Genomic DNA, 15,569 nt, shown 5'->3' with positions numbered 1-15,569 from the left:
GTAGAAGCTTTGTAACGGTGTGTCCTACAACCAATCAGGGTACATCATGGCTAATCAGGGATTTGGAAATTATCTTTGGCTAACTGGGTATAATAGGGTCTTCTTGTCTAGTCAAAAATCTGAGTATATTTAGTCTGAGAACAGGGGTCTTTCTGAGTAAATCTGAGGCTAAGAACATATCATTTCTAAAGAAACACTGGTTTAGTAACCAAGGAATAGGCTCCAAATTATCCCCATCTTAGTTGGATCAATCGAGTCCGGTCTGAGGGTACTAGTGACTTGGTGTTGTTCCTCAATTACCAGCATCAGAGAAACTGTATAGAGTAGGTGCTGTTGGAGGGTCAGATCAAAGAATTTGTTAGGTTACAGAAATGGTGGGGAGGCCAGGAAGCAGAAGAAAGTATCTAGCCTTGTCTTGCTTCTGGGTGATCTTAGACCAGCGCCTTCCTTTTCCTGGTAGCACACTCTTGCCACACCAGGTTCTGTGTGCATTCAGAGACCCAGACTTCCCTTTGTTCCTCAGACTGGATCCCTTAGCTATCATCCTGTGCTAGAGGGACTCAACTCCTAGATGGAGAGCTGGGGTTCCCTTCCTTCCCCATCTCAGTCTAGAAAATTTTAGGGTATTTTCATGCAAATGATTGTAGGGTTGGGGAACTCTGAAAAAAATGAAATAAACCTTAAGGTATTTTCCTAGCCCCTCAGCCCAGCAACTATGAGCTTGGCATTGAAGGCCAAACTGCTTTCACGCCCTCTAGCAAAATATTACTCCATACACAGGAGTCTTTGGGGCTAAGAAAAAGGAATCAGTCATACTGGATTTCCACAAAACCTTTATTTGGAGATGCTGAGGGCTTGAAAAATGGAGGTCTTACCCAAGTCTGACCATAGGACGAGAAGGGAAACTACAGCTAAATCACCTGGGGACTTTTTATTAAAGCTGGAGCCAGGTAAGGTGTGTTTGCGCCCTGATTTTCTTTGGTCTTCAGGGAAAAAGCTTGTGGGGAGGAAGCTGTAGAGTAGGATGGGAGTAGCCTGCTGGACCCATTGCATACTGAGTTAATAGATCCAATGACAGTCCAGGAATCTGTTTCATAATGATTTATTCCGAAGTAAACATGCCTAAACTCCACCCAAATGAAAAACACATAACTGTGATTGATCACATAAATGGACTCAAAGACAGAAATCACATGATCTTATTTGTTAGTTTGTTTGTTTTGTTTTTGTTTTTGTTTTCCAAACAGGATTTCTCTGTGTAACAGACCTGGCTGTCCTGGACTCACTACGTAGACCAGGCTAGCCTCAAACTCACAATGATCTTCCTGCCTCTGCTTTCCAGAGTGCTGGGGTTAAAGATGTGCCACCATGCCCTGCATGATCTTCTTAATGTAAAACCCAGCATCCTTTCATTACAAAAGTCCCAAAAAGATCAGGGCTAGAAGTAACTTAACATAATAAAAGATGTAAACAACAAGTCAATATTTTAATGAGAAAAGACTTGAAGAATTTCCATTAAAATCAGAAACAAAACACGGTTGTCCAGTTTTTCTAATCTTGTTCAAAAAGTTGCCTGAAGTCTTAGAGGAGAAAGGGAAGGAAATAAGAGACACAAATAAGAAAGGAAGAAGCAAAAGTATCTTTATTTGCAGACTGTGTAGCTTTCTATTAAAAAAACAAATCCTAAGACTCCACCAGAAAACTCTTAAATCTGATAAGCACTTAAAAAAAGTGGCAGAATATAAAATTATCATATAAAAAAATACTGTTCATATATGCCTGTAATAAACATGCTAAGAAATCAGGGAGAAAAGTCCATTCACAATCTTGGATTGAACCTAATCAAAGTAGTAAAACAGGGCTCCAGTCACTCAGAAATAAAGTCAACAATGATAAATGGGACACTATCAAATTAAAAGAAACAAATGAGTAAAACAAAAGCCTGCAGAATGGGAGAAAGCATTTGCAGGCCATCTACCTGACAAAAGATTAATATTTAGAACATACAAGCAACTCAAAAAACTACAGCATAATAAAGAAAACTACTCAACTAATAAAAAGGCTAATAGATAGTTCTCAAAAGATGAAATAAAAAAACAATACAAAGTTTTTCAAATGTTCAACCTTACTAACCATCAGAGATATATAAGTCAAAACTACACTGAGATCCCATCTTACTCGTCAAAACGGCAGTAATTATGAAAACAAGTGACAGGCTAGAAAGATGGCTGCACAGCGAAGGACACTGGCTGCTCTTCCAGAGGAACTGAGTTTGGTTCCTATCTCTCATGTCAAAAGGCTCACAACAATCTCTATGTCCAGTTACTCGTTGCCTCTGGTCTTTGAGAACATCTGCACTCATGTGATCATACCCTCATGTAGACACATACACCTACACATAACAAAAAACAATAAAAAATAAATCTCAAAAAAAAAAAAAAAACCCCAAGTAAAAACAAATACTGGTGAATAGATGTATAAAACTTACACCCTGCAAATTAATCCAAACAGCATAGAAGTCAGTATGGCTGATTGTCAAAATAAAATGTGCTCTATCTTGTGACTCAGTCACATCACATCACTCTTGCATATATATTCACCAGAAAAATATTTACCAAAACAAAAACAAAAATTAAAAAAAATCAACATATCATAGAGATACTTGTAGATCAATGATAACTGCAGCACTATTCACAATAACTGAGTTATATACCCAAAATAGGTGTCCAGTAACAGTGGAGCAAATAAATGTGGTGTGTATACACAGTGGAATTGTTTCTAGCTATAACGAACAAAATTATGTCATTAAAAAAATTGGATATCAAAGTTAATCGTCTTGAGTAAATTCATCCAGTCTCAGAAAAACAAAATTGTATGTTTTCCCCTCATTTGTAGTTCCTAAAATTTATATGGATAAAATAATGTATTTTAAAATAAAATAATATAAATCTGCCTGTCTAGGGAACAAAAAAGACTAACAAGAGAGAGGAAGGGAATGAAAATGGACGTTAGGTGGCATGGAAGCAGGGAATGTGCTGAACATACAATATAAACTTGTATGAAAACTTAAAAATATTAAAATAAAAATTGGAGCAACAGCTTTTTAACAGACTTATTTTACAGAACATTTACTTACTTCAATTTAACTAAGTGTTAAATTTGATTAATTTAACTGATTTGATATATGTGTAATTTTAAATTTAAATCCTATTTAAGAATAGGTCAGGATTTGCAATTTATAAAATAATAAGCACTTAAAAATAAAATATTACTGAGCTGTAGACAAACTTCATTCTCCATTTGATGCCATTATGCCTTTCAAAAATTATAATATACTACATATCATATAATAAAATGTAATAAAGAATATTTTAATTATTTTACCTAAAACATTGTCAAATTAAAAGTGATCACAAATTTACACTCAATATATAGTTCTGTTAGAACAGCTTTGTTAAATGGGGTAGGAAGTTTTAACTTTAAAATGCAAAAGTCAATTACCTTCAAATAAACTGAGGTCTCTTCGTAGCCGCGGTCCATAAAGCCCTTCTAAAATACTCTCAAAACCTGTGTTTTCAAAGAGAGAAAAGTGTATTAGCTCTGAGAAAAGCTTTACTTTTTAATGATTACAACCTCTAAATTTTTGTCAATCAGCAAATAATTTACAATGGTATAATTGTTATGTTCACCCAGTTTAAAGTGAACTAGCTAATATACTAATTATATAGTACCTGTCAAATTAAGATTACAAAGTATTTAGAATCATCAAATGCATATTTTAACCTAGGCTAAATTACCATCAAGCATGACCTAATATTTGAGTTAAGGAAGCTGGTGAGAATGTAGGAAGAGGGGAATAGTCACTCACTATTGGTGGGACTGCAATTTTATGTAACCACTATGGAAATCAGTGTGATAAATCTTCAAAGTGCAGAAAGTAAATCTCCTATATTACCCAGCTTTAACATTCTGTATAATATGTGTTCAAAGGACTTCTCATCATAGTCCATATAAAGTTGCTTAGCCATGGTCAATGGTGCTCTATTCACAATAGCAAAAAAAAAAAAAAAAAAAGGAAAAAGAAAAATGGAAACAGCCTTAACGTCATACATTGACAAATGGATAATGAAAATATGGTATGAATATACTATGAAATACTAGTCAACTGATCAACTGAAAAGAAAAATTAAATCATGAAATTTGTAGGTAGCTTGATTATGGAGCTAGACCACATTATACCAAACGAAGTGACTCAGACCCAGAAGAACAAATGCTGAATGTTCTTTTTTTTCCTTTTCTTTTTTAAATTCTAGCTTAAAGATATGAGAATCCATACTGCTGAAACCAAGAGAGTAAAATGGAACCAAGTGCAAGGTGATGAGGGTAAAAAGAACTACAAACAAGGGTACAGAAGGAAACAGATACTATAAAAGGAAAAAGAAAAAATAGGGAGGGGAGACTTTATCTGGGAAAGAGGGTGGGAAGGGAAACTCTGTTGGACAGAAAATGAAGGACCGAGAACACCAAAGATGACTAGAAGAGATAGAAATATTATTTTATGCTTACAAATATATATATATAATGTATATGTGTATAATATACATAAACAATTTATCACTCGGGGTGATAATACTCCCCAAAGAGCCATAGACTGACAAAATTCTTCGTTCCAAGCAAGGGAACTCTCATTTTGAACTGTTAATCAAGGGAATCCAAGAGAGTCCTAAGGCTTGTGGTTGCCTTCCAGGTAAAGCACTATAGCTGACAACACCACATACTTTCAACAAAGAATTAAGCTTGAACTGCTCTGAATGCCTTCTCCCTGATCAACTCTTTTAATATCAGAAGGTAGTATGCAAACCACCAAGGGAGAGGAACAGTCAGTAGTTCTACCCAGATGAAAGGCCTACAAATCACAATACTGAATGGATCAGCATACCCACATTGTACAATAGCAGCACTTATATGCTGTTATTGTTGGGGTAACCAACAGTTATCTAACTGGACTTAAATCTCATTTAACAGGAAGTAATTCATGCTTAGTACTATAAATCTTGCCAAATCCCTTTTGATGGAGGGGTCATAAAAAGGAGGAGAACCTTCTACTGATAGTTCCCTAAGGCAATATAATTTCTAACTGTATTCTAAATACTTGTCTTATCCCCACAAAACCAATGGCATCTCTCACCCCTCATCAAAGAAGCTTCTTTTTGCAATAGATGGAGACTATTACAGAGATTCACAATTAGTCAAAATGCAGATAACAACTGACTGTGTCGGTTGCCCAACTCTGACAGATCCCCAGCACAACATCAATACCTATAGCTCAGGGGAAATGGTAGAAGAGGAAGCGGGAAGATGTTAGGAGCTAGAAGACAACGACCTCTACTGTCAGATAGTATCTTCTATATGCCTTATAGCTGGATCTCCTGGAGGCATTTCCTCAACTGAGGCTTCTTCCTCTCTACCGACTCTAGCTTGTGTCAAGTTGACACACAAACCAAGCAGCCAGAACACCATCTCTTGTTACCACACAAAACATCCAGTACTGGGACTGGGTTATATACAATTGAGTTGTTGGCCAAAGGCATTTCATGGAAATCCCCCAAACCATCCAGGTTGTGGGTAAAAGAATAGGTTGCTCTCCACAAAATGACAGCAAGGCTCCATTGCTGAAGACAACACCCATACAACTCACTAAACATGGACAGGTCAAGCTGGTGCCTACATAGAACTTTCACCCCTACATTCTAGTGTCTTTGGTATGGGAGGGTACTCTGCAGTCTACCAAAAGAGAAACATAAACAACAACCCAGCCAGAAAATCTTTGATCTACAATATGTCCTGCCTATAGAATATGCTAAGGTTATAGTGACACAAAGCTTGTGGGAATAACGGACCAATGTCCAATTTGACTTAAGACCCACTCCACAAGATGGAACTCACACCTGACACAGCTTGATTGACCAGGAACCAGAGAATAGATAGTCCTGAGACTTATATTAAAGCCAAATATTACTGGTCTTAAAAAAAAAAAAGTAGCAATAATGATGACTCCTAATGATATTTTGTTATACTCCCATACCAGACATGTTCAGCCATCTCAGAGAACCTTCCTCCTGAAGCAAATGGGAACAAATGCAGAGACTCACAGACAGATAGTACAAGAGTGCGAGGGAAACATATCTTGGAACATGCAGCTCTACATGGGATGTTCCCATCAAATTCCTATGCCCAGAGATCAGGGAACACTATGGAAGAGAAGGCTGAAAGAATGTAAGAGCCAGAGGGGATGGAAGAGACCAGGAAAACAATGCCCTCTAAAACAACTCAATTAAGGTCAAATAAACTCACAGAGACAGAAGCAGCAAGCATAGGTGTGAAATGGGTCTGCACCAGGTCCTCTGCATATATAGTACAGCTTTTAGTTTACTATTTTTATTTTTAATAAAAGGTGGAGATATAAAAAAAATCAATCTAGCATACTCCCTGCCCATTTTCCAATATTGCAAATATTCTGTTAATATATGCTCCAAGATCAGTGAGATGGCTCAGGGGTCAAACACACTTGCTGTTAAGCCTGAAATACCAAGTTGTTATCCTGGAGCCCACATGGTGGAAGGAAAGAATAAAATCCTGCTAGTTGTCTCTGTCCTTCATGTGTACAGATCATGGCACACCCACATGCACAAGAACATGAATACACAATAAGCAAATGTTAAAAATAATTTTAAAATGTGTATGTGTGGGTGTGTGTTCTAGTTTACTGGGTGTTTTCTACAGAAAATAATCCAAACGTTTCTTCCTCATGGTCACAGAAGGAAGTTTATCATCTCTGATTAGTTAGCTTGACTGGTTTTCTATATATTTTGTTCAATTCTTTTCAAATTTTGCTCTTTAATAGTGCTTCTCTTTGCAAATATTTAGTATTATCATTTATTCCTCTACGTATAGAATTATGTTGTAAGACTTAAGAGTTACTTGTGGCTCCTTACCATGTAAAGGAGATCAATGCCATGACTACTGGATGCCTCTAAATGATGGAAATGGAGAAAATGTACATACTCTGTACCACAAAATTATACCCATTTCAGACTGCGGAACAATATAATTATAAGATATAAGATATACTATGTTAAGCCACTCAACCTCTGATCTTTGTTATAATAGCAAAAGGAAACTAATGCATAATTCAGACTAAATACTATGGCTTGGGATTCCTTAAATGGCACAAGGTACAAATCTGCTGGAGGGCCAAACCAGCTTCCATTTGTTTCATAAGTGCCTTGCTGGGTGCAAGTGTAAGAATTTTCTTCTATGCAGAAATATATAAGAGGAATTGGGTGGTTCTGGATATGAAATTGGTCAATTTAAATTTTAAGTCCTGTTTTTATTAAATGATCATATAAAGCTGATCTAAAACATTTATCAAACATAATTACACAATTGTTATTTAATTTGAAGTTCCTTATTATTGAAGTGCAGTATATTTTCTTATATTCTATATTCAGACTTTCCCCCTGACACTTCAGACTTTGGGCCTTTTAAGAATGTCAAAATAGTTCTAAATATACTAAGTGATAATTACCAATTTCACAAGCACAAAAAAAGCACTCTTCATACATGTTTTGTACTTGCATGCTATAATCAAACTTTGTCTTGTTTTATGATTTTTCTTTTTTGTACACAATGAAATTTGTGAATATTAAATATCATTTTACATGCCTGTGTGAATTTGGTTTTTATATGTAGCTCTTTAACCCATGACAATTCATTTTAAATTAACAGTGTAATACAGAAAAGACATTTATTACCCATAAAATTCCGAAGTGTTAAAGCGTCTATGTTTGTATGTAATTAGTGGCTTTCTAAATATAAAGTTTACTACTCTAAATTTACTTGTTTTCTGTCATTGTAGATTTGCCCTTTCTATATATCTCATGTGAACAGAATGATAGCTTCTATGTTCTTTGGAGTCTAGCTTCTATTCCTGAATATATAGTTTTGTAGCATGCTGTTAAATCTTTTTTGCTAAATAGCATTCCACTGTACAGACACACCACATTTGTGTATCAATTTGTTAGCTACCAGAACTGAATGGTTTCCAACTTTGGGGCTTTTTTGAATGGTGTGGATATGAACATGGTGACCAAATTATAATATGGAGTATATTTTCATTTCCAACAAATAGTTACACAGCAAGAGAACCAGTGAAATTTGGTAATCCTACCTTTAACATTTTAAGAAACTGCAAATTCTCTACCAAAGTACAGATAACACTTTGCATTCAGATCAATTCTTCAAGATTTTTGTATTTTATTAAAACCACTCAAAGGTGCCAAAGGCTACCTTATTTCTCTAGTCACTAATGATGTCCAGTTTATTTTCCTGTTCATACACATAATTTGTGTATGTTCTCTGATGGTATGCATAATCAAACTTTTTGACCATTTTTGACTTTTTCTATGGATTTGTAAAGATATCTTTGGACAAAATCTCATCATAAACATACATATGTGAATAATTTTTCAAGCTTGTGGACTTAATTTTCAGGCACAAGCATTTGTGTTATTAAATCCAATCAACTTACTTTTTCTTTATGGATCTGATTTTAGACCTTCCATTTGTCTGTATAGCTATTCCTAACTAGTTAAAAGATTACTAATCCATAAGATACTATAAGAATCCTTAACATTTGGTTTTCTTTTTATAATTAATTTACTTTTTATTAATTACAATTGATTCACTTTGTATACCTCCCTCATTCATTCCACTCCCACTCACCCTCCCTCAACTCCTCCCATGCCTCTCCCTGAGTCCACTGATAGGGGAAGTTCTCCATCCATTCCCTCTGACACTAACCTATCAGATCTCATCAGGAATGGCTGCACTGTCTTCCTTTGTGGCCTGGTAAGGCTGCTCCTGATTCAGGTGGAGGGGATCAAAGAGCTAGCCACTGAGGTCATGTCAGAGACAGTCCCTGCTCCCCTTACAAGTGAACCTACGTGGACATTGAGCTGCCCTGGGCTACATCTGTGCAGGTGTTCTAGGTTACCTCCATGCATGGTCCTTGGTTGGAGTAACAGTCTCAGAAAAGCCCCCTAGACCTATATTTTTTGGTCCTGTTGCTCTTCTTGTGGAGCTCCTGGCCCCTCCAGGTCTTTCTATCTCCCCATCTTTCATAAGATTCCCTGCATTCTGCCCGAAGTTTGGCTATAAGCCACAGCATCTGCTTTGATACTCTGCTGGGTAAAGTCTTTCAGGTGCATTCTGTGGCAGGCTCCTCTCCTGTTCCCTGTTTTCTCCCTCTTCCAATGTCTGTCGCTTTTGCCTTTCTGAGTGAGGATTACCTTGGCCAGGGTCCTCCTTCTTGCTCAGCTTCTATAGGTGTACAGATTTTAGTATGTTTATACTATTATATGGTTAATATCCACTTATAAGTGAGTATATACCATGTGTAAGTCTTTCTGCTTCTGGGATAGCTCACTCAGGATGATCTTTTCTAGTTCCCACCATTGGCCTGCAAATTTCATGATTTCCTTGTTTTTAATTGCTGAGTAGTATTCCATTGTGTAAATGTACCACAATTTCTGTATCAATTCCTCAGTTGAGGGACATCTAGGTTGTTTCCAGGTTCTGGCTATTATGAATAAAGCTGCTACAAACATGGTTGAGTAAATGTCCTTGTTGTGTACTTGAGTGTGGTATAATGAGGTAGCACTATTCCTAATTGTCTGAGAAAGTGCCAGACTGATTTCCAAAGTGGTTGTACAAGTTTACATTCCCACCAGCAGTGGAGGAGGGTTCCCCTTTCTTCACAACCTCTCCAGCGTGTGCTGTCCCTTGAGTTTTTTTTTATCTTAGCCATTCTGATGAGTGAAAGGTGAAATCTCAGGGTCGTTTTAATTTGCATTTCCATGATGACTAAGGAGGTTCAGCATTTCTTTTAAGTGTTTCTCTTCCATTAAATATTCCTCTATTGAGAATTCTCTGTGTAGCTCTGTACCACATTTTTTAATGGGATTATTTGATTTGTTGCTTTTTAACTTGAGTTCTTTATATATTCTGGATATTAGCCCTCTGTCAGATAAAGGGTTGGTGAAGATCTTTTCCCAGGCTGCAGCCTGTGGTTTTGTTTTTATGACTGTTTCCTTTGCTTTACAGAAGCTTTTCAGTTTCAGGAGGTCCTGCCTGTGCTGTTGGTGTTCTGTTCACGAAGATATCTCGCATGCCAATGAGGTCAAGACCCTTCCCCACTTTTTCTTCTAACAGGATTAGTGTGTCTGTTTTTATAGTGAGGTCTTAGATCCTTAGATACTATAGTTTTGTGCAGGATGATAAATATGGATCTATTAGCATTTTCCTACATGTAGACATCCAGTTAGACCATCACCATTTGTTAAAGATGCTGACTTTTTTCCATTCTGTGGTTTTGGCTTCTTTGTCAAAAAGCAAGCATCCGTAGGTGTGTGGTTTTATTTCTAGGTCTTCTATTCGATTCCATTGATCCCCCACTGTTTCTCTGCCAGTACCATGTGGTTTTTATTACTATTGCTCTGTAGTATAGCTTGAGATCAGGATGGAGATACCTCCAAGCAATCTGTTGTTGTACAGGATTGTTTTTAGCAATTCTGGGTTGTTTTCCATATGAAATTGAGAATTCTTCTTTCAAGTTCTGTAAAGAATTGTGTTGGTATTTTGACAGGAATTGCATTGAATCTGTAGATTGCTTTTGGCAGGATGGAGATTATCACTATGTTAATCTTACTGATCCATGAGCATGAGAGATCTTCCATCTTTTGATATCTTCTTCAGTTTCTATCTTCATAGACTTGAAGTTTTTTTTTCAAACAGGTCTTTCACCTGCTTGGTTAGTCACCCCAAGGTACTTTATTATTGGCTATTGTGAAGGGTGTAGTTTCCCTAATTTCTTTCTCAGCCCTTTCATCTTTCATATACAAGAGGGCTACTGATTTTTTTTTTTGAGTTAATTTTATATCCAGCCATTTTACTGAAGGTTTTTATCAGCTGAAGGAACTCTCTGGTTGAATTTTTGGGGTTACTCATGGATATGATCATATAATCTGCAAATAGTGATATTTTGACTTCTTCCTTTCCAATTTGTATCCCCTTGATCTCCTTTACTTATTTTATTGCTCTAGTTAGGACTTAGAGTACTCTGTTGAATAGATATAGTGGGCAGCCTTGCCTTATCCCTGATTTCAGTGGGATTAATTTAAGTTTCTCTCCATTGAGTTTGATGTTGGCTATAGGCTTGCTGAATATTGCCTTTACTATGTTTAGGTATGTGCCTTGTATTCCTGATCTCTCCAAGACTTTAAACATGAATGGGTGCTGGATTTTGTCAAGTGCTTTTTCGGCATCTAAGGAGATGATCATGTGGTTTTTCTCCTTCATTTTGTTTATATGGTGGATTACATTAACGGATTTCCATATATTGAACCACCCTTGCATGCCTGGGGTGAAGCCTACTTGGTCATCGTGGATGATATGCTTTATGTGTTCTTGGATTCAGTTTACAAGTATTTTATTTAGTATTTTTTATTTTTACAACAATGTTCACGAGAGAGATAGGTCTGAAGTTCATTGTTTTTATTTTTTGATTTTGTTTTTGGTTTTTTTTTTTTTTTGGTTGGGTCTTTGTATGGTTTAGGTATCAAGGTGACTGTGGCTTCACAGAATGAGTTTGGTAATGTTCTTTCTGTTTCTGTTTTGTGGAACAGTTTAAGAAGAGTTGGTATTAGCTCTTCTTTGAAAGTCTAGTAGAATTCTGAGCTAAAACTGTCTGGCCCTGGGCTTTTTTTTTTTTGAAAGGGAGACTGTTGATGACTGCTTTTATTTCCTCTGGGATATAGGACTATTTAATCTATTTACCTGATCTTGATTTAATTGGTAAATTGTGTCCATCAAAAAAATTGTCCATTTCATTCAGGTTTTCAAATTTTGTGGCATAAAACCTTTTGAAGTAAGACCTAATGATTATTTTAATTTCCTCAGTGTCTGTTGTTATACCCCATTTTCGTTTCTGATTTTGCTGGTTTGTATAGTTTCTCTCTGACTGTCAGTTAGTTTGGCTAAGGAATTGTCTATCGTTTTTATTTTCTCAAAGAACCAGCTCTCGGTTTCATTTTTCTTTGAATTGTTTTATTTGTTTCTAATTTAATGATTTCAGCCCTGAGTTTGATTATTTCCAACAGTCTACTCCTGTTGGGTGTGTCTGCCTATTTTTTTCCTAAAGCTTTTAGATGTGCTGTTCAATTGCTTGTATGAGATGTCTCACCCTTCTTTCTGGAGGCACTTAGTGCTATGAACTGTCCTCTAAGCAGTGCTTTCATTGTGTCCCATAAGTTTGGGTATGTTGTGCCTTCATTTTCATTGAATTTTAGAAAGTCTCTAATTTCTTTCTTCATTTCTTCCCTGACCAAGCTGTCATTGAGTAGAGCGTTGTTTAGTTTCCATGTGTGTGTATGCTTTTTGTTATATCTGTTGTTGTTGACGTCTAGTTTTAGGCCATGGTGGTCAAATAGGATACAAGTGACTCTATCTTCTTGTATCTGCTGAGATTTGTTTTGTGCCCAACTATATGGTCAATTTTTGAGAAGGTTCCATGAGGTGCTGAGAATAAGGCAGACTCTTGAGTTTGGGCGAAAAGTTCTGTAGACATCTCTTAAGTCCATTTGATTGAGGACCTCTGTAGGTATCATTATTTCCCTATTTGGTTTCTGTCTACATGATCTGTCCCTTTGTGAGAGTAGAGTGTTGAAGTCTCCCACTATTGAGGTGTTAGGATCAATGTGTGACCTAAGCTTTAATAATGTTTCATTTACAAATGCAGGTGCTCTTTTATTTAGGGCATAGTTTTTGGGATTGTGACGTCCTCCTTTTGGATTTTTCCTTTGATGATTACTTTAGCTTAAAAGTCTAGTTTATTAAATATTAGGATAGCTACCTCAGCTTGTTTTCTGGGTCCATTTCCTTGAAAAACATTTTTCCAGCCCTTTACTCTGAGGTAATGTTTATCTTTGTTGCAGAGGTGTGTTTCTTGGATGCAGCAGAATGTTAGATCCTGTTTCTGCAACTATTCTGTTAGTCTGTATCTTTTTATTGACTTGAGTCTGTTAATGTTGATAGACAATAGTGACCAATGAATGTTAGTTCCTTTATTGTGGACTTGGTGGTTTTAGTGTGTTTCTATGTTCGTTTTCTTTTAATTTTTTGTTGTCAAGTTATCTATATCCTGTTTTCTTGGGTGTAATTGATTGTGTTAGATTGGAGTTTTCCTTCTGTTATCTTCTGTAGGGTTGGTTTGCTGTACAGATGTTATTTAAGTTTAGTTTTGTCATGGAATATTTTGTTTTCTCCATCTATGTTGATTGAAAGCTTTGCAGGGTATAGTAGTCTGGGTTGCCATCTGTGGTCTCTTAGAGTCTGCATGACATCTGCCCAGGCCCTTCTGGCTTTCATAGTTTCTGTTGAAAAGTCTGGTGTGATTCTAGTAGGTCTACCTTTACATGTTCCTTGGCCTTTTTCCCTTGCTGCTTTTAATATTTTTTTCTTTTGTAGATTTAGTGTTTTGACTATTATGTGACATGAGTATTTTTTTTTTCCTGGTTTAGTCTATTTGGTATTCTGTAGGCCTCTTGTATGTTTATAGCCATCTCTTTCTTTAAGTTGTGAAAATTTTCTTGAAAATATTTTCTGGACCTTGGAACCGGGAATCTTCTTTTTCATCTATTCCTATTATTCTTAGATTTTGTCTTTTCATGGTGTCCTTGAATCTCTTGGATGTTTTGTGTTTAGAACTTTTCTGATTTTACTTTTTCTTTGAGAGATGTATCAATTTCTACAATATCTTGAACGCCTGAGATTCTCTCTTCCATCTCTTGTATTGTTAGTGATGCTTACCTTTTTGGTTCTTGATCTTTTCTCTAAGTTCTCCAGCTCCACAGTTTTCTCTGTTTGTGTTTTCTTTATTGAGTTTAATTCTGTTTTCAGGTCTTGTTCTATTTCCTTCATCTGTTTGAATGTGGATTCCTGTCTTTCCATGATGGCCTCTATTCTTCTGTTTGTTTCTTCTCTATACGCCACTAATTGTGCCCCTACCTGTACTTCTATTTGTTTGGCTATAGTTGCCTGTATTTCTTTGAGTGCTTTGTTCATTTCCTCTCTATATGCCTCTACTAATGGCTCTACATGTGCCTCTATTTGTTTGGCATGTATTTCTTTGTATTTGTATGTATTTCTTTGAGAACTTTGTTTCCTCTTTATGTGCCTCTAATAACTGGGTAAGCATAGATTTGAGATCCTGTTCCTGTGTTTCTGATGACTTAGTATAGACATTGATTTTTGGGGTTGCCAGTGAAGCCATGATGTCCTGATTTTTGTTAGATGTGTTCTTACATCAATCTCTAGCCATCTGCTTATCTGTAACCTTCGCTGTTTGTTCCTGGAGTCTGCACTTCAGACTGGGTCCGTCTGTCTCTGGTATCTGAGTATTCTTCAGGAAGATGAGAGAGGTCCACGGGTTCGAAAGTGGGTGTTGGTGTTTTAGCTGTAGCTAAGGGAGGAAGGTCACAGGCACATGTGCACAAACGCGGGAGTGTGCATGAAAGTGTGCCTTGACCGACAGGGTGCTAGAACATGTAGATGCCTGGAAGGGTAGAGCTTAAGCGCAGGAGGGGGTGCTGTTCATGGGCACAATGCATATGTGCAGGTGCCCGGAATACCTCAGTGCCCTACAGGTCTGTCCTCCCAGTATTCAGATCTGGACCCCAGGCTCCAGGAATTGTTTGCCTGGACTCTACTAATAGAGCCACAGAACAGGGGCTTCAATGTTGAGAATGCTGTCCTAAGGATCCCTATGTTGCCCACAGTGGGGGTATGGTTGGGAGGGATCCGATGGCTGCTAGTGTAGAAGGACCCTGGATCTGGGGTTCTGCACGTACTCACTTGAATGTGCACTCACTCGTTTGCAGGCCTAATCAGAAAGCTCAGGAGTTTCCTCTGTTCTCTACTCTCATATTTGAGCCCACAGGAGCAAATGAGAGTGTAGGAGATTCATCAGCTCAGTGGTGCCCACTGTTTGGCTCCTGGGCAGGGAGACCCGTACTGGGGAAGCTGCCTTAGCGCTTACAATCTTTCAACTCCCTCTTCTATGATGATTCCTAAGCAGTAGGAGAAGGGGGTGGGATGGAGATATAAATGATATAAACGTCCCATTTAGCATTCCACAGTCCCTTATTTTCTACATGCTGACTGGCTGTAGTTTGTGTTAATCTCTTTGCTGGTCTGAATGAGAAATGAAAGTGTCCCCTCCACCACCAATGGGCTCAGGCATTTATTTAAACACTTGGTGGCACTATTTAGAGACATATAGCTTTAATGTAGAAAAATGGATCATTGGGAGTGAGCTTTGAGAATTTAAAGTCTTAACCCCACTTCCAGTCCACTCTATTTCAAGCTTATAGTTAAGGATATGATCACTCTACTTCCTCCTGCTGTTATGCCTACCACTTATTACCATGTCCTCTGCCTCACCATGATGAAAT

The 15,569-nt window shown here is 37.2% G+C and overlaps 1 protein-coding gene across 12 annotated transcripts in view; it reads right to left on the bottom strand.

The window, feature by feature from the left end:
• Lcorl (ligand dependent nuclear receptor corepressor like) overlaps window positions 1-15,569 on the bottom strand; it is a 155,193-nt gene that overhangs the window by 110,726 nt on the left and 28,898 nt on the right. For all 12 annotated transcript variants that reach the window (XM_060365348.1, XM_021657265.2, XM_021657268.2 and 9 more), the window contains exon 2: window positions 3,502-3,567. In XM_060365348.1, coding sequence (XP_060221331.1) covers window positions 3,502-3,567 — 66 coding nt within the window. The remainder of the gene's footprint in view (window positions 1-3,501; window positions 3,568-15,569) is intronic.

This window comes from Meriones unguiculatus, chromosome 12 (genome assembly GCF_030254825.1).
Source record: "Meriones unguiculatus strain TT.TT164.6M chromosome 12, Bangor_MerUng_6.1, whole genome shotgun sequence".
NCBI classification, from domain to species: domain Eukaryota; kingdom Metazoa; phylum Chordata; class Mammalia; order Rodentia; family Muridae; genus Meriones; species Meriones unguiculatus.
The sequence above is the reverse complement of the archived record's forward strand: the minus strand, read 5'-3'. Positions and strand labels throughout refer to the sequence as shown.